At 40.2% G+C, this 19,904-nt stretch overlaps 2 protein-coding genes across 2 annotated transcripts; both read right to left on the bottom strand.

The window, feature by feature from the left end:
• Nucleotides 1-3,015: 3,015 nt before the first annotated feature.
• On the bottom strand, nucleotides 3,016-14,076 carry LOC124092819 (olfactory receptor 4D9-like). Its single transcript, XM_046444630.1, has 4 exons — nucleotides 13,977-14,076; nucleotides 10,775-10,846; nucleotides 9,929-10,151; nucleotides 3,016-5,019 (listed from the first exon to the last, which is right to left on the bottom strand). The coding sequence occupies exon 4, from the start codon at nucleotides 4,986-4,988 to the stop codon at nucleotides 4,053-4,055; it is 936 nt and encodes a 311-aa protein (XP_046300586.1). The 5' UTR covers nucleotides 4,989-5,019; nucleotides 9,929-10,151; nucleotides 10,775-10,846; nucleotides 13,977-14,076; the 3' UTR covers nucleotides 3,016-4,052.
• Nucleotides 14,077-16,953: 2,877 nt separating this feature from the next.
• Nucleotides 16,954-17,889, bottom strand: LOC124092716 (olfactory receptor 4D9). Its single transcript, XM_046444525.1, has one exon. It carries the CDS (start codon nucleotides 17,887-17,889, stop codon nucleotides 16,954-16,956), a length of 936 nt encoding a protein of 311 aa, XP_046300481.1.
• Nucleotides 17,890-19,904: the final 2,015 nt, after the last annotated feature.

Below are 19,904 nucleotides of genomic sequence, written 5' to 3' on the forward strand. Positions count from 1 at the left end.
GGGCCCACAGATTAACTCTGTGATATACTGATTTCGTTTCTTTTGGATATAAACCCAGTAGTGGGATTGCTGGACCACTTGGTATTCTGTATCTAAGTTTTTGAGGAATCTCCATACAACTTTTCCACAATGCCTGTCCTAGTCTGCATTCCTACCAAGAAGACACAGGGTTCCTTTTTCTCCTCATCCTGGCCAACACTTGTCATCTTTTGTCCTGTTATAATAGCTCTTGTAGCAAGTATGAGGTGATATCACATGGTGGTTTTAATTTGTATTTCTCTGAACATGAGCAATGTTGAACATTGTTCATTTGAATGTCTTCTTTTGAGAAATGACTATTCAGATCCTTTGCCCATTTTAAAATCTGGTTATTTTTTTTTTTCTGTTTCGTTTTCTGCTATTGAATGGTTAGAGTTCCTCTTATATTTTGGATATTAACCCTGAGTCAGATACACAGTTTTGAAATATTCATTCAGTGACTTTTCTATTCTACCCTAGACTGTTCTTTCCTTTTAAAAATGCATTTTCAGACCTACTAAAATGACATAACGCTTTTTTAGAGTCTCAGGATCTTTGATCTGAAAAACACGTACCCAGAGCCGTGTCTTTCAACGTGTGATTCACAGACCATATGAATCATAGTCACAGGGGATGCCCCAAAGAGGGGTGTGTTGGATTAAATGTAGATTCCAGTTTCCACAAGAGAACTGTTGAAGCCCTTGATACAGTGGCTTGAATTTTACGTTTTTATGAAATTACTAGCTGATTCTTATGCCCGCTGAAGAATGGGAACCCCTGGCCCAGAGAGTACAAGATGCCCTACAAATAATTCCCTACCGTGATCTCTGAGGCCCAGGAGGACTGCAGCAGAAGCACCTCAGGGAAATATCCACAGAGCTGCTCCTCTCTATCTGGAGTGTTAAGTAGTTTCCACTCCTAAGAAGCAGCTTTGAAATTTTAGGGCGAGAAAATGGAGGTGACAGTCGTTTTGAAGCTTTAGCTCCAAAAATAAAAATGTGTTAAGGTTCTTAAATGTCTGGCCAAGGGAGAAACATTGGAAAAGGAACGGCTCCTCCTAGCGGTAAGAGAAAGTATTACAAAGCACGCTTTCCCATTCAAGAGGAAGAGATTCTTCAGAATTTCAGCTTCTCAGTGTGGGAGATGTGGAACAACTTAGCAGAACTTTACATAGTCCCGTGTTAGAGTATGTAAGTTAAAATATGTTCTCAAGGAACACGTTCTTGTGACCTTGAAGGAGAAAGAGCACATTTTTATGGGGAATGGATTTTTGGTAGTCTTAGGAAACTGTGGGTATCCTGAGATAGTCTCAATATAGAGAGTGCTGTATGTATGCATTTTAAAATTAAATATATGCCATAGAGAAAAAGGAACTTACGGCATTTGCAGGAAAATGGATGAAACTTGGGACCACTATGTTAAGCCAAACAAGCCAAACTCAGTAGGTCAAGGGCCCTATGTTTTCTCTCTTATGTGGAAGCCAAAGAGGAAAAGGAAAAGAAAGTGTGTGTGTGTGTGTGTGTGTGTGTGTGTGTGTGTGATAGCTCATGAAAATCAAAGGGAGATCATAGAGGAAAGGGACCAGGAAGGGAGGAGACAAGGAAGGGGGCAAGTGCTGGGGAGGGATATTGGCCAAATTATATTGTTACACTGTGTGCATGTGTGAATATGTAACCACAAATCCCATCATTAACGTAAAACTATAATGCACCAATAAAATATGTGGAGAAAAAATTAAATATATGCTGAAAGTAAACACATGTATATAGACAGAAAACACACACACTATATATATATATATATATATATTTGTACTTATATGAAATAAATATCTTTTGTTACTTCTCAATTTGTTTTTTTTCCTCTGGAAAGTGAAGACTGAATGTAGAATAAGCTTAGCAAAAAGTATAAAGAAGGAAGCTTAATTTTTATGAAAAGTTTGATTTTAAAAAATAAAATGATTTATAAGAAAGAAAATAATCTACTATTGTGATAGACAAAGGCACATCCTGGGCATGGCAGATGTGATTCTGTACTCTAGTTCAAAGAGAAGTTGGATTTGTTCTTGGAGTTTTTGTTCATGGGCAAGTGGATACAAAATTCAAGGACAGAGTCAGAAATAGGGTGAACAATTTTAGCTCTAGACAGGAATTGGCAGCTGCTGGAAAGCAGCAAACACAGATTAAAAAAATAAATCCTTTGGGCTGAAGTTGTGGCTCATTGTTAGAATGCTTGCCTAGCATGTTCAAGGCCCTGGGTTCAATTCTCAGCACCACATAAAAATAAATAAGTAAAATAAAGGTATTGTGTCCAACTACAACTAAAAAATAAAAAAAAATATTAAAAAAGTCTTTCAACTTTAGTAAATCATCCACATGTCCAGGATCAAATATAAGAAAATGTGGATTTTGTTGATTGTGCCTGCCTGGCTTTGCCTAGGCCACCATGCTGAAGTGATCTGTTTTTCTGTGCTTGGGTCCCTCAGGCTACCTTTGACATCCTGGGCTTGGATTGATCCCCTTTGGGTCCCTCCACTGAAGCATTCCTGTGCTACTTCTCCTCCACTCTGGAAGGATACCTGGGCCTTCCATAAGTTCACCTAAAATGAATCGTCCCATAAGATAACCAAAACCAATCCCCCGAGAGGTCCTGCTGAGAGTGGATTTAGAAATACATCCCCTCCCATGCCCTGCTGTGACCATCAACACTATAATTGGAAGCTGAGGTTGCTGTGTCCTGGAGCTGTATATAATTTTTAAAGTTGTGGCACGTTCTCTGTGAACCGTGTCTAATATTTGAAATATCTCAAGAGCAGAAATTTGAGGTCAGAACAAGGGAGAGACAGTAGGCAGTGACACAGATGGTTGGGAAGGGCTTTGTTTAGAGCAGATTCCCTTTGCCTGTGTTTCCTCCTAGATCACACCATACAAATGTTTCTTTACTTCCCTTCCATTATACTAGACACCTGGCAGATTAAACTGAGTTGTTGCAGGCCAATCAACATATCCAGTCCAAATTTTAATTCATTTCCAATTTCAGCCTAACAAATAGGTTTCTCGGACACTGACTAGAATCAAATGATATTTCTTCCTTCTATTAAAGAGGTGCTAAAGAGAATCCTATAAAGAATGAAGAGAATGGGCAGATTTGTAATCTTTAGCTGATCAGTCCCTGAATGATGGAAAGTAGGTTTTCTTCTTTAGGTTTTATTTCTTGGGCATGTGCGAGCCAGGCATGTTCTAGAGATGCGGGTGGGATAGGATTCCTTTCTTCCTGGAGGTCTGCTCAGGAATGAATGACTGTAAATGTTAGGGTTAGGGTTGAAATTCTTACAGGAGTCTGAAGTCTTGCAATATGTCCTCTTTTGTGAAGTAAGGACCAACAAGTGCCTCTCACGATACTACAACAGAGGAGACATTAATATAGGTGAGGTAGTTTCAGATTCTGACAAATCCTGTCAGAGGCAGCAGGGACAGTAGAGTGTGCACTCAGCTGAGGGTTTGAGAGTCTTGCCTCTGCCATTCATTAACTAGGAAATCTTTGTTAGAACATGAAACTTCCCTCATCTTATGCAAAGGAAAAACTGAAACCAAATTCTCCAAGGTTAGTGATGGAAGACCAACTTCTACATAAGGAGAAGTAGTTGGGTTTTATAGACTTTACTTCTGTCCCTGGAAGTCATTTTACTAATTATCTCCTAGGCAACACATGATGCTACCACAACTCCAAAGTCAAGAGATAATTTCTGTTTAGACTCTATTCCCTCACCTGTAAGATGAGGTATTTGGATGGTATAAGCATTTGAGTTCCTTTAAGAGCTGACAGTTTATAGACGTGAAGCTCTAATTTGCCATCAGTCTCACCCAGAGAAAAACTTACAGAGGTGATTGTCTCAGGGAAGACTTAGTAGAGGACTCCGCTGTGGAGCAAGGATAAAATTTGGTCTCAAGATGGTATATTGAAGGGAACTTTCTATTGTGTCATAAGGAAATATTTTTTTCAGTTCTTATTTTCCAATCTGGAATTCATAGCATCTATTGCTTTTCAGAAGGTCCAAGTCTTTTCTTCAGTCTCCTCATGGCTGACTTCATCTCATGGTTCCTCAGGGTGTAGATCATGGGGTTCAGAACAGGGATGATGACAGTGAAGGTGATGGAGACAGCTCTGTCCATGGGGAGGGCAGTGAAGGGTCGGGCGTAGACATAGATGCAGGGCACAAAATGCAGGGTCACCACAGTGATGTGGGAGGTGCAGGTGGAGATGGCTTTCCTCTTGCCCTCTCCGGTGTGTGACCTCAGCATGGTCAGGATGACTGTGTAGGACACAAGGAGGAAGACAAACCACAGGGTGGAGATCAAGCCATTGTTGGAAATCATTAAGACCTCAAGAGCGAATGTGTCAGTGCAGGCGAGTTTGAGGACCTGGGGGACGTCACAGTAGAAGCCATCAACAACATTGGGTCCACAGAAGGGCAGCGGGAGCAAGAGGGAGATCTGCACGATGGAGTGGATGAAGCCCCCCACCCAGGAGGCCACGATGAGGGCAGTGCATCTCCCCCGACTCATGATGGTCACGTAGTGCAGGGGCTTGGAGATGGCCATGTAGCGGTCAAATGCCATGACAGAGAGGGAGAAAATGTCTGCCCCACCAAGGAGATGGAAGAAGAACATCTGGGTGATGCACCCATTGAAGGAGATGGCCTTTTTCCTTGACAGAAGGTCCACCAAGACCTTAGGAGCCGTGATGGAGGAGAAGCAGATGTCCAAGACAGAGAGGTTGCGGAGCAGGAAGTACATGGGGGTATGAAGGCGGGACTCCCAGGTCACAGCGACCATGATGAGGAGGTTCCCCATCACAGTTGCTGTGTACACACAAAATAAGAAAATAAATAAGAGCAAGCTCAGCTCTCGGGATTGGGTCAATCCTTGAAGAATAAATTCTTTCACCCTGGTGTAATTTCCCTGCTCCATTGGATCATGTTTCTTCTACTTCTTCAACCACCTGGGGAGAAAATACTCTTGTTATAGAAGGTACATCACTGAAAACAAAAAGAAGTCAAGTTTGTGTACTTGGGATGTTATTTTTTTAGGGCCATTTTCTGTTTGGGCAAGGATGTCTAAGGTAAGCTGTCCTTGGTAGATAATTGGTGTTTTAGTCAGCTTTTTTGCTGCTGTGACTAAAGGACTGGACCAGAACAACTGTAGAGGAGGAAAAATATGTAGGGACTCACAATTTCAGAGCTATCCATCCATAGATAGCAAGCTCCATCCCTCAGGGCTCAAGGTGAGGCATCATGGCGGAAGAGTGTGGCAGAGGGAAGTAGCTCACATGGTGATTAGGAAGGAGGGGGAGAGAGAGAGAGAGAGAGAGAGAGAGAGAGAGAGAGAGAGAGAGAGAGAGAGACTCCCCTGGCCAGATACAAAGTATATACCCCATAGGCATGCCCCCAATGAACCACTTTCCCCAGCCACACCCACCTGTCTTCAGGTACTACTAAGTTTATCCCATCAGGGATTAATTTACTGATTAGGTCAAGGCTATAACCATTTCTCTTTCAAACTTTCTTACATTGTCTCACATGTGAGCTTTTGGGGGACATCACATCCAAATCATAACAATTGGTGTTTCTTCAGTTCTTTCAGAGTGGAATAAAGAGTGGATTTCTAATGATGTCATTGATTGAAAGTCATCTATTGGTATGTTCATAAAATTCTACTTAACAAATTTCATGGTTGGAAAATTTTATATAGTCTATATTCCTCTTGAAAATTTAGTAAATTCTCTGAGAAGTAAAGATGCTATTTAAATTTATTCAACCCAAGTTTACCTCAGACCACTCTCTCCCTCTTATTTACATTGATCAAATCTAGTCTTCCAAATGACATTATTTGAGTCATACTGACTAAAATGCACTATTGTAGATTTCCTGCAAAATATATTTCTTTGAAATAATTGCAGGTATGTTCAAATCTGGCATTTAAAAGATATGTGGTTCTAGGGCTGGGGATGTGGCTGAAGCGGTAGCGTGCTTGCCTGGCATGTATGCGGCCTGGGTTCGATCCTCAGCACTACATACAAACCAAGATGTTGTGTCGGCCAAAAACTAAAAGAAAAAATAAATATTAAAATTCTCTCTCTCAAAAAAAAAAAGGTATGTGGTTCTAAACCATGGAATATCATTCACTGATAAAAAGAAAAAAGCTCTTAAGGCCTGGGTGGGCCTGGAGGAAACTTAAATGTTATTGCTTAGTGAAAGGAGCCAATCTGAAAAGGTACAAGCTGTATGATTCCAAGTATGTGACATGCTTGGAAAGACACAAAACTGTAGGGACAATAAAGTGGTAAGTGCTCACCAGGGGCTGGGATAGGAAGGGTGAATAGGTGGAGCACAGGAGGTTTTTAGGGTAGAGAAACTGTCTTGTATGATGCTCTAATAAGCTGTCTATGATACTGTAATCGATGCTACAACTATCCTGGATGATACTATAATCACGGATATATGACATCACACATTTGTCAAAACCTGTTGAAGTGTACAACAGAGTGATCCCTAATGTAAGTTATGGACTTTAGTTAATAATAACACTCCAATATTGGTTCATCAATTGTTAACTAATGTACTACACTAATGAAAGATTTTATTAATGATAAGGGAAACTGGTGGTGGTGAAGAGAGCGGGTATATGGGAACTCTCTGCACTTACTGTTCAGTTTTTCTGTGAACCTAAAACTGCTCTAAGAAGTAAAATCTATTATTTTTATTTTTTTTTTAAAGAACAGATGTGCCAAAGGATAAAAAGGTCTAAAACATAATGCAAAGGTACACACTTTTTAAACTTTTATTACCAAACTTTACTTCCTCCAAATCCCAATTCAACTCTTTCCCTTGCTTCGCACCCTGTTTCAAAGAGTGTGAAATAAGTTTAAAATAAGTACAATGCTTTGAGCATTGATACACATCTGGATATAGTGGTTTTGTTAATTGCTCAAAGTGAAATTGCCTGTTGTGGCTTTCTTTTTGCTTTTTAAAATCGGCTTTACTGAGGTGTAATTTACCTACAATGAACTTTGCACATTTAAAGGATAGAATTTGATGGGTTCTAACATCAAGATACATAATATTTGTGTGTGTGTATTTATATATATGTGCATACATTATCTATCTGTCTGTCTGTCTATCTATCTATCTATCTAATCTCGGAGAAACCACCATAATTAGGATAATGAATACTTTCGTCACCCCACAACATTTCCTCATGCTTCTGAGAACTGCAGAATTGTCAGACCAAAGCAATTGTACTAGACCAAAATCTAGCATGGTATGTTAGTCAGTTTTCGTTGCTGTGACAAAATACTGGGTATACACAACTCAAAAAGAGGAAATGCTCATTCTGGCTGGTTTCAGAGGTTTTAGTCTGTGGTGGTTGGGCCTGTGGCTTTGTGCCTGTGGCAGCACGGGACATTACCTCAAGGTGGTAGCATGGGGTAGAGGCCGCTGCTCACCTCATGGCAGCCAGGGGGCAAAAAGAGAGAGGAAAGGGCTGGGGTCCCCACATCCCCCTCCAGGACATGCCCCCAGGACCTGCCTCCTTCTGCTCTGCTCCTCCTCCTAAGTGTTCCACCACCTCCCTACTGTGCCACAGGCTGGTGACCAAGCCTGCAGTCCTTGGGCCTCTGGGGCACATTTAAGACCCCATCATGACACATGGCTTCCAGCTGCGTAAGGTCATAAGGCCGTGTCCCTCAGATGGCCCCAGATCCTCATTAAAATGCCTGCCCAAGAAAGCCAAGGCGTCCAGGAGAATTTGCTGTGTGTTCTATTGAAAAGCCTGACCGTGGGCCCTGACCTCCCTTCCTTAAAGCATTTACTAAAAAGAGCTCGCAATTGTGCGTAAGTGTCTCTTAAAGCCTCAGAAATTTCTTTCTCCTGGACCTGCGAGCCATTTCTTTGTCTTTTTTCAGGAAGGCCGGATCCTCTGCCTGCGTCCCTGCAGGGGCTCTGCAGGAGAGCCTAATCCTGGCTTTGAGAACCGCTGCCCCAGACGTGTCTGCCTAATCGCATTTGCGCTCACCAGGCCTCAGCAATTTTTTTACCTCCTGACTCTGACCCGCTATTCTCCCTGGCCTTCTTTTGTCCCTTCGAATGCCCACATCGCTGCTTCACAATGACAACAGGGCTCGGCTGCATCCCCTTCCGTTGGTAGACACTGAGTCAAGTCTGTTTCACGGTTCTAAGGACCGTCTGGCTGTGCTCGTCTTTGACATGCCTTTGTACCCTCCCCTGGGCATTCTGCCCACACTGAGGTCAACCCTGGTCCTGCTCTTAACCACGGAGCTCTCTGGGTCCCCCAGGACTTTTCCTCCGATTTTATTACCAGAATAGAACTTGGGTGAGCTCACTTTCTTCCTAGGTTCTTGTTCTTTCCTTTGACGTTTAAGCCACACAAAGCTAATTCTGCAGTCTTACTTCCATCTGTTAATTAATCCAACAATAACTCAGAGGATTTAATTGCTTTCAAATGTTTAAAAAAAGTGGCCAGGTAGTTTCTTCGGAGTAAATATTTTGAAAAATAATAATAATAATAAAAAAGAAAATCAGAACCCATGCAGTTTTTCAGATAATGCATAAAGGGCTCTTTTATTGTTTGTATTTGAACTATGAAAGGAGGTAACATGGTAGATTTACCCTAATTTGGGAGACTTGAGCTTTGATGCCAACCTCAGACATTGATGGAGAAATAGTACACTTTTATTTATTTATTACAGGGGATTGAACTAACTAGGGAAGCTTAACCTCTGAGACACATCCCCATCCCCCCCCATTTATTTATTTATTTAATTTAGAGACAGGATTCACTACGTTGCTTAGGGCCTCACTGAATTGCTGACTATGGCTTTGAACTCATGATCCTCCTGTCTCAGCCTCCCAAGCCACTGTGCCTAGTTCTTTTATTTATTTATTTTTTTAAACTGAGGGCCTTGTTCATGCTAGGCAAAAGTTCTACCCTTGAGTTACATCCCCAGCCATTTTTATTTTTTATTTTGAGATAGGGTCTGACTCAGTTGCCCAGGCTGGCCTAGAACTTGTGATCCTCCCCTCTCAGCCTCTCTAATAGCTGGGACTACATGTGTGTGACAGTGTACCTAGCAATAGCGGAGTCTTTAAAGGCACCTAGATGCTGTCTTTCATCAGTGAAATGGGAGCATTGGTGACCTCAAGCCCTTTTGAAGATGTGGGGGCGAGGGGGGTGGTGGTGTCTGCACAGCATGTAACCCTAATATGGCCTAAGGAACCCGCACATTCCAGCTCTTGGAGCCTTAACATTCAATTCTTCTCCCTAATGTTGTCCTCAGTTATCTGGCGACAAGGCACAGTTTTATTCTGTCCATTGCTTCATCATAGTTAAACCTCAAGTAACTACAAACCCCAGCTAGCCAGGTTTGTTTCTTGAAATTTAACTTTAAGCTGATTGGCACTGGCAAGAAAAATTTCAGAGATCAAGAATTTCTAAGATCAGTTTAGGGTAGTGGGAAAGAGACTGGGTTTTGCAACCCAGAATGGCCACTTTTAGATATTGGGCCTGTTGCTCTCTAGATGTTTAATCTTTGGATAGTTATTCAATGTTTCTATGTTTCCTCATCTCAACGATTGAGCTAATAAAGAGACTATTAAAGGAGATGACTCATGCAGGAAGTCTAGAAGCATATCTGATGTTCTTCCATACATTTTAGCTATGTTTATTGTAGGCTGAATTCAGGCATAAATACCTTCAGTATTATATAGTCTGTATTGATATTTAGAACAATTGTCCTGAGACCATGTAGGAATCTTGTATAAATTATCTATGGCTGCTTTTCAACAAATGACTTCAAACTTAGTGGTTTAAAACAACAAATTTTTTTTTCTCACAGTTTCTGAAGATTAGGAAAGTGGAACAGCTCCGTTGGTTCAGGATCTCTCAGGAGATTGCAGTCAGAATGTCTGCCAGGTCTACAGTCATCTTGAAGCATGACTCATTGAAAGATCCACTTCTGTGCTCATTGGTGTGAATCTTGGTAACAGGTCTCTGTTCTTCCCTGTGTAGGTCTCTCCATCAGTCTCTTAATAACTGACTTCCCCCAGGACAAATGATCTGAAATAGTGAGAAATTAGCGAAGGCCAGCAGCCTGAGTATCCTTTATAACTTCATCTTCTAAATGATGCATCTGATTTACTACATAATGGTGTGACTGAGAAAATGGGAAGTCATTGGGGACCTGCTGCTAAAAACACCCAAGTACTTAATATCCAAAAGCTTATGTTTACTGAAGCAGAAAAGTAAAATAATATATGACTCAGATCTCGAATCTCAATCCCAGTCACTACTTATTGTCTGTGTAACTTTGGGCAAATTATTTAGTCATGTCTTAGTTTTATTCTTTTGTGGATATCATCATAATTACACTTTTCCTCCAGAGAGGTTGGGGGATAAAATAAGAGAATGTATGCAAAACACATATGCTGTTTGTCTGATGAGCAGAAAGTTCTCAATAAATACTATTATTATTGTTACTTATTATGTTTACTGAAACAGAAAAATTAAAATAATACATGTAAGGAAGATTCTTAACAGAGTGTAGAAAGAAGAAGGTCTCTGGTCGGTTGTGGGTAGCGATAACATCCAAAGAATTAGAAATTTCCACGTGTAAAGAAAGAGCCAGCAGGTTGAAACACTCTCGGCTTTTGGCACCTTAGATGACAGCCCAGGGCTCTTACCTCCAGTGGCTTCTATGAGTAGGACGCAGCCTGTTTAGTTTCCCTGAAGCTCAAGGTCCTCTTCTTGACATTCTAGATTCAAGTGGAAAATTCCATCTCACTTCTACAGGTCACATTTTGAATGGAAATGTGGTTCATTTGTTACAGAGATTACCTGGCATTACTATAGTTACAGGTCACGATGGTCTAGAAATTAAACACTTCTGTTTTGAGTGTGGTTTATGTAATGATTCTTTGGTATCTATATTATGAAACTCTAAAAAGTTGAAAAATTTGACTCAGGCCTCAGGGTGCCAGTGGAGTAGCTCTGGTTACACTGGAGGATTAATGTGGATTTCTCTTGAGACGAACGGGGCTTGAGTTGTAGGGCCCCTCACCTGCCTGAGCCTCTGCCAAGGTTCTGGGACAAGCCCTGGCAACATGCTCAGATGGCCACATGTTTTTATAGTTTTCAAAAGTAAAATATTATAGCCACAAATCAGTTAAGACTCGTGTCTACTCCAGCTTCCTTTCCATCATATTTCTTATTCTGGGTGTCTTTGTAGAGGTCACAGGCATTTTGGAGATCCTGCTTTGGTGAGGTTGAATTAGGACATATACTTTTTGGGTCTACTGTAGGTATTTAAACGAGTTGCAGTCACTCTGTGTTTTAATAGCAAATGTTTCGTAGATTAGTAAATATTCATATGCTTCATAATTCATCAAGAGGCCTTGAACGACTTTGCTTAAAAGGCTGCAAATGTCTTTCCAGACAACTTCTGGCATTTGACCCCAGTGCCCCTTTTCTACCTGGCTCCAAAGTACTTTTTCCCCTTCTTGCTGCTCCCTTGAACAGTGTGTTCTTTCCAAACTGGACTTTGCTGACCATTGGACCATGCCTATGCTCATGGTCTTCCCTGGCCCCCAAATGGCCTTGTCCAATCATCTATAATGGTCCTTATTTCTTTTTGACTGAGTTGAATTGAAATACTTCATTCATCAATGAAGGTGAAATGAAACTCACAATAGGGAAGAATTGATACCTAGTAGTTGATAATATTATCAGTTTATGGAGTATTTAAGACTCCTTATCACTTCTTACCAAGAAAATATGAAATGCCATAACTTCTTAGAGCTCATACACAAGGCAAAATGGATAGTGATTTTTTTCCCCAATTTAACAATATTCCAACAATATAAATGATATAATAACCAACAACTTGTGAAGCCAAAGGGACCTTTTTTATACAACAGCAATAATAATAATAATAATAATAATATAATAATAATAATAATAATAATAATAATAATAATAATTTTAGCCTTATTTGTTTAGTACTGAGCATTGAACCCTGGGTCCTCATATATGCTAGGGAAGTGTTCTACCACTGAATTAAATCCCCAGTCCCTAAAAAACCCATTTTGATTAATCAGAGGAAAAATTGTTTCATCTCTCTATTTCTGTGTAGAAATAGCTTAAATGTTGGTATCAGAAGAGGTAATAAACAGCAAAATAAATGAAAGAATCAATTTTATAGAGGTGAGCCAGGGACTCACCTCCAGGAAATACCGTGTCTTACGTCAGGCAGGTTTGTACAGGGACCACTGTTTAACTTCAGGTCTTTGTAAAGACTGCGGCTCTAGCCTTGAAGCCAAAGATCTGATCTCTCCCTAGCCTTTTCCTGGACTTCAGGTGCAGAGTGTTCCCTGAACAGAATTGATGAGGCTGAAATCCTTCTTGGGAACACATCCCAAGAGGTTTGGGGTTCACTGCTCTCCTGCCCTAAGAACTGATTTTACTGCCAGGTACCATGCTTCTGACCTTCTGATGTCCATAGTCAGACAAGGAGAACAGAATGAAGCCTGCAAACATGTTTACAGGTTTTTCTTCTTAAATTTTAATTTTTGTATTTGTTGTTTTTAGATACACATGACAGTAGAGTGTATTTTGACATCTTACACGTACGTGGAGTATGACTTATTCTAATTATGTTTATGGTTGTTTGTTTCACTGTCGTGTATAATCATCACAGTTGGAGATGCCCAATCATAAAGTATTAGTTAAATGCATTTTTGTTAAGTCTCTTCAACTAGATTTCATGAAGCTTTTAAAAGGTTTCAGTAATTTTATGTATGGTGGTAGAAAAGTTGTTCATGATGTATTATGCAAAAGAGGCAGGTTGCAGAGAAGTATCTATAGTAGGATTTATTTATAGGAAAAAGTTAATTGTTTATAAAAAGTCTCAAAGCTGGTAATCGATGGTGATCTTTAAGAAATAAATTAATATGGAAGGATACTGCCTTATTATAAATATGTGTGTGTATGTACATATATCCTGTTGTTGAATACATAACAGTTATTTATTTTAACAATCCCGTGGAGTATCCAAACCACCACGGACTTATAAAAAATAATCTAGGTTATATTTAGATCTCCTTTTATGTCTGTTATACTTCACATGGTTAGGTTTATAAGTTATTATAAGAAGGACCAACATAGATAATAGAAAAAAAGCAATTCTAGGGCCACTGTTAAACTCAAAGCCAGAGCATATTCAAGAACCAAATGGTGTATAAATTATCATATTTAGGGCCACCCAAGTGCAGTTGGAGAAGGGGGACAGCAAACATGAATTGAAGTGCTCTGCTGGGTCTTTTACTTATTATAGTTTATTTAATACTGACAATAAAGCTATGAGGAAAATCTTTTGTTTCACAGTTGAGAAAATTGAAGCTGGGAGAATTTATTTGGCCAAGGTTATAAAGAAAGAATTCCTGAGAATTCCTGTGTGTGTATGTGTCTCTTTGGAACAGAAGAAAATAAAACACAGAAGTATTATTTGTAAGTTTTCTTTCCCAACTCTGCTCTTCCGAAAGTACATGTTGCTCCATCTCTTTTAATCAAGTAGACATTTCTGTGTCCTTCATAGAAAGGACACTTTCCTCATGTTGAAAAACAAATTATTATTCTCTGCATTCCTCCAGTTTTTAGCTTCAATGGATATCATCTTCTACATATCAAGAGCATCATTAACATCAAAACATTTCTAAATCTATAATAATATTTCAAAATTGATTAGGCAAGGACATGCCCACATAGACATACTGTCAGATATACAGACTCACTCCCCCAAATTTTAACTTAACATAAAGATCTTGTTTAAAGCCCCAAACTCTAATTTCCATCAAGAAGCAGAGTTGGCCATCTGATTCGTCAACTGACCTTTGGAGCCAATGCTTACGGAGGGCTGTTCTCCTTTAAGGCAGACATGCATCTGAGGCTTGGATGGTTCAGTATCTCCTCTCCTGCAGGCTCCAGGAATCATCTTTGCCTGGTTCTAAAACACTGCCCCTCAGTGCCCCTGACACGAGTACCAGTCCCTCCCTCAGTCTCATACCCAATAGAAGAATTACCAAGGGGAATATTTTTGGATGTGTTTGTTGAAGTTTCATGGCCAGAGTTTCCTATTGGGATGAAGCTCTGCTGGGAATTATTAAGAAGTCAAACGTGCCCTGGAAGATGTGTGCAAAATATACTTTGAAGAGAGGAGATAGATCCTTATAGGCCCTGTGATTAGAGCCCAGATTATCTTTGCTTGCTGGGCTCATAGGGGACAGACAAGTCTGTCTCTTTAAGCTGCAGGAGCTCAGGGAAAATGAATAGAACTCCCTATACAGTTTTTTTTCCTAGGAAAATGGTTTGCTTGTTGACCTATTAAAGTGCATAATCAGAAGCATCATAAAGACTGGGAAACACATTTTCTCTCTGCTTTCCACCACATTTCTCACATGCAGAGGAGAAACGTGCAGACAAAAAATGAGAACATATTGGCTTTGTTCAGTCACCAAATATTTAGTCATGAAGTATTAATTGAGCACTACCATTCCAGACTCTATGATTCCATAGATCCTAGGAGTGGAGAAGTTCATTTTTGCCTCTCAAAAATCTCTAAGACTCAGCTCACTGACTGTCAGTTTTGAAGCCTTATCTCTCACCATAGATCTATTGAGAGTCCCACTTATATTACACATCGCCAACTTAAAATGGCTAAAATTGATCTGATCATCATTATGAAGCACCAAACACAGCTTTTCTGTAGCTGCCACTATTATTCTTGTCAAGATTCAATGTCTCTGAATTGACTAACATGCCTCTTCCCCCTCCCCTATTTTTTTTTGTCTTCTGTAACTCTTCCTGAATAATTTACTTTTAAGCTTCGTTCATATTTGCAATGATTATTTTTGGAATGATCTTTTCATCTTTTTCTTCTAGAACTTTTCAGTCCTTGCCCCGTGTTCACACCCCTGTGCAATTCCCTCCCCTTGTGTGTGGGTTGGACCTAGGGAATCACGTCTAGTGAACAGAATACAGCAACAGTGATGGTTGTGACTTTGACCTTGCTGACATTTTCTCTTTTTCCTCTTGCTTGCCTGCTCTGGTGAAGTAAGCAGCCATGCTGGAGAGACCCACATGGCAAGACACTGTTGGTCTCCAGCCAACAGCCATTAAGGAACCTTAATCCTCAGTCCAAAAGCTTATGTCATCACATGGCCAATAATCACATGCATGAACAGGGAAAAGAATTTTTCCAAGCTTAAGATAAGGTTGCAACTTTCTGCTGACACCTGAATGACAGTCTTGTGAGAGATCCTGAAGTAGACAACCCAGCTAAGCCATGCATGATGGACAGAAACTTTGAAAAATATGCATTTTAAAAAACCACTTAGTTTGGGGGTAATACACTATGCAGCAATAGATTATTAATCCAGTACTGAGATAATAGTCTATTTTACTGGATAGAAGCTGTGTTGACAGCATTTTCTTTCAGACTTGAAAGATAAGTAATGCAGCGACAACAACGATACTAGGTGGATCCCTCCAGGGTAGTGTTTTGGACTGTAATATCATGGATGCTTAAATATGGTTACTGGGCTGCTGACCATGCTAAAGAAACTGAGCTGAAGCAACTTGAATCTCCAAATTCTTCAGAAGTTTAGAATGGTAGGACCACCCATAAACCCAGCCAGTTTGCATACAAAGATCAATTTATTTGCTTATAAAAAATACTGTGGAAATTTGAAATCATATACATATGCATATTAAAATCATATTAATCACACACACACACACACACACACACATATATATATATATAATTAAGCTAGAATCAGTTTAATATCATTTTAATGGTTCTCTAAGAAAAATGCTTCTACCTGAAGAAAACTATAGATGAATGTAAATAATTATCTGATTTTATGTTGAAAGAGAAGTGAATCTGATGGTGCTCTCCTGAATTCACCTGCCTTCCTTCACTGTGTCTGATGTAGTTGTTTTGCATGTGTCTCTATGAAGAGCAGCACGGGCAACTTTTGCTGGGTTGCCACCATTATTGGGGGTCCTACCCTTGGGAACACACTCTCTGATTGTGCAGGTCTTTGGCCACTTAAAATTCTGCTCATTCCTAGAGATCTTGCTTGAGCTAAAATCTACAGGGAGATAGAAAAAGGGAATCATTGCAGAAAGTATAGAGGGTGTGGGGAACCAGCAGGAGTGGATCCATGCTGTGCACAGTGATTTGGGGTCTGCAGATGGATCCCACTGAACACAAATGTATGTATTTATTAGATTTTAATGCTCAGGGCAATATGTCTAGCAATGGAAAATTGTTTAGATTATTAGGTTTTTTTTTTAATAGGAGCCTGTAATTTATTTATTTATTTATTTTTAATTTTTATTGTTGGTTGTTCAAAACATTACATACTTCTTGATATATCATATTTCACACTTTGATTCAAGTGGGTTATGAACTCCCATTTTTACCCCGTATACAGATTGCAGAATATGACTGCACAACCGGTGTGATTCTACATCATGTATAACCAGAAAAATGAGAAATTATACTCCATTTATGTATGATGTATCATAGTGCATTCTACTATCATGTATAACTAATCAAAACTAATTGAAAAAAAAAGGAAAAAAAAAGAAAATTGTTTAGAACGTTTTTGAGAGATGGAAATAAAATTGATATAGCAAAGTTCAACCAACAAAGAAGACACTCATTTTCTTTCTTTTTTTGCATGAATAATAGAATTGGTCCTTTGAGTTTTGGCATGATAGTGATTTCTTCCCTTCTGAGGAGGTGAAATTTAATGTCTGTCTTTAAATTTGCTCCTCTCTCATTCATCCCCAATTGGACTTAAGTCCTTTCTGAAGACCTTAGTTGTTTCTTTAGTCTCCTCATGGCTGACTTCATCTCCTGGTTCCTCAGAGTGTAGATCATAGGATTGAGCAGAGGGGAGATGACAGTGAAGGTGACAGAGATGGCCGTGTCTGTGGGGAGGGCGGTGAAGGGCCGGGCATAGACATAGATGCAGGGCACAAAGTGCAGGGTCACCACAGTGATGTGGGAGGTGCAGGTGGAGATGGCTTTCTTCCTGCCCTCTCCAACATGAGACCTGAGCATCATCAGGATGACTGTGTAAGATATGAGAAGAAAGAAGAATATGAACCAGCTGACTAATCCATTGTTAGAAATCATCAGGAGCTCCAGAGTGGAGGTGTCAGTACAGGCAAGTTTGAGGACCTGGGGGACATCGCAATAGAAAGTGTTAAGGACATTGGGTCCACAGAAGGGGAGTGGGAGCAAGAGGGAGATCTGCACGATGGAGTGGACGAAGCCCCCCACCCAGGAGGCCACGATGAGGGCAGTGCATCTCCCCCGACTCATGATGGTCATGTAGTGCAGGGGCTTGGAGATGGCTATGTAGCGATCAAACGCCATGACAGAGAGGGAGAACACATCGGCTCCCCCTAGAAGGTGGAAGAAGAACATCTGGGTGACACAGCCACTGAAGGAGATGGTCTTTCTCTCTGACAGAAGATCTATCAGAGCCTTAGGAGCTGTGATGGAGGAAAAGCAGATGTCAAGAACAGAGAGATTGCGGAGCAGGAAGTACATGGGGGTGTGAAGATGAGATTCCCAGGTGACCGTAACCATGATGAGGAGATTGCCCATCAGAGTAGTCGTGTACACCAGAAGCAAGAAGAAGAATAAGACCCAGCTCAGCTCTCTGGACTGAGTAATTCCCAGAAAGATAAGTTCTTTCACTCTTGTGTCATTTCCTGAATCCATTGCCTCACAGATACTTTTTCAAGTTCATCTCTGGAAGAAATAACAGTAGAGTTATTAAAATATGGTCTGAAGTCTAGTGTCATCTTTTAGATTTGGGGGGAATATTTTTTCTACTTATGCACTGGGTCTACTATTCAGAATGTTGCCATTAGTTGAACAGTTACCCAGGATTTTGACTCAGTTTTCTAAGCAGACAGATCTATCACTGAAGTCACCAAAGATTTTACTACAAAATCTGACACCTAAAATAATAAAAAGCAAGTATAAATTTGACCACTTTAACAATTTCTGTTCAGAAGCCATCATTAAGACAGTTAAAAGGTTTCCTGAAAAAAAGGAGAAGACATTTACATTAAACAATAAAACAGTCATGTTCAGAATATGTAAAGAGTTGCAAATCAGTTCAAAAAAACCCCCAGATGATCCAACCCAAAATAGCAAAAGGTAGGAATCAACATTTTGCAAAACAGGATATCTAAATTCCAATTCCACTTTTCTTGTTAGCATGGAAATGCAAATTAAAATGACAGGAATCAAGTGCTATATACACATTAGAAAGGCTAAATTGGGAAAGATGAAAAACCCCCGAAGTGATGGTGAGGGATGGAACAGTTGCAAGTTTTGCACATGGATGGTGGGTGTGTCAAACTGGCACAACCACTTTGCTGCTTGTGTCTTCTGATAAAACTGTATATGTAATTAGATATAAATGCACATTTCCTAAAGGTCTATTTCTGCATCTGAATCTCTCCTAAGGATGTTTCTTCTCCTAAGGAATATGTACACATGTCTACCAAGAGACAGATCCTAGAGTTTTCATAGCACCACTGTTCCTAACTCCCTCAAACTAGGAAAGGACCTAAAAAACTCACTAACAGTAGAAAACATAAATCGTGTCACAGTCACAACAGACTATGCAGCGGTTAGAGTGACTTATGTTATATGTAAGAATATAAGTGAGTCTCACAAACACCATGTTGTGCTGGATAACCCACACTCCAAAGGGAACACACTCTCACTTTGCTCACATGGGCAGAATTGAAGGGAGCCTGAGGAGGCTTCTGTGGTGCTGATGAAATTCTGGGGCTGGTTCCAAAGGTGTATTCAGCTTGTGTAAAAATTCATTGTTCTCTACGCTCACAGGCATTTTTCTGTATGTCAGTATATTTCAGGATGAAGTTACAACTTTGTAAATATGTGGTCATTCCTTCACAACATTTTAGTATCATGTCTAAAGAGTCAATTTCATGTACAGCAAAATGGAATGGGCCACCCAATTTCATAACAGCTGCTTTCATAGTCACACAGTTACAGTCTTCACCAGCTACAGTCTGACAGTCACCCTTGTATTTTCTACTCACTTCCTTTAGGTCCTCCCAAACTCTCAGTAGTTGACCTGCTGTCCACTTGTAGTTCTTTTTATGATTCTGATTTTAATTCCTCTATTCCTTTACATTTTGCTCCTCTATTTTTTTTTCTTTGTGGTATTGGAGATGAAACCAGGGCATCACATGTGCTAAGCAAATGCTCTACCACTGAGCGACACCCCCTTGCTCTTCTAATCATCTAGGGTGGTTTACCAACGAGCCACATCCACAGCCCTTTTTATTTTATTTTGAGACCGGGTCTCACTAAGTCGCTGAGGCTAGCTTTGAACTTGCAATCTTCCTAACTCCACTCTGCTAGGATTATAGGCGTGCACCAACAATTTCAAGAGGGGAAAAAGGTCCTGAAAATACTATATTTCCCCAAGCAGCACCTTCCTTGTCACTGACACAAATCAGAGCCCCCTTTTCTCATTGCATTGGCATTAGTTCAGATTTGTCTCAGTCTCCCCACCATGAGTGTCAATGTCAACAACAACAGTGGCAAGAATGATGGTTCTAAATAACCATCCTAGGAGATTTCAGTTTTACAGGATCTTTAAAGGAAGAGTTGCCCACACTGTACTTACCACAGCTGGGAAGTGGAGGAAACACCCAAAAGGAAGCTTGGTTTATCTGGAGTGTCCAGAC

The sequence above is a fragment of the Marmota monax genome, unplaced genomic scaffold (genome assembly GCF_021218885.2).
Source record: "Marmota monax isolate L192 unplaced genomic scaffold, Marmota_monax_Labrador192_F-V1.1 WCK01_AAM20220418_F8-fsc00038, whole genome shotgun sequence".
Classification (NCBI taxonomy): domain Eukaryota; kingdom Metazoa; phylum Chordata; class Mammalia; order Rodentia; family Sciuridae; genus Marmota; species Marmota monax.

Excerpts from the sequence above, each read along its gene's own strand:
- LOC124092819 (XM_046444630.1), bottom strand. The coding sequence starts at position 4,988 with ATGGAGCAGGGAAATTACACCAGGGTGAAAGAATTTATTCTTCAAGGA.
- LOC124092716 (XM_046444525.1), bottom strand. The coding sequence starts at position 17,889 with ATGGATTCAGGAAATGACACAAGAGTGAAAGAACTTATCTTTCTGGGA.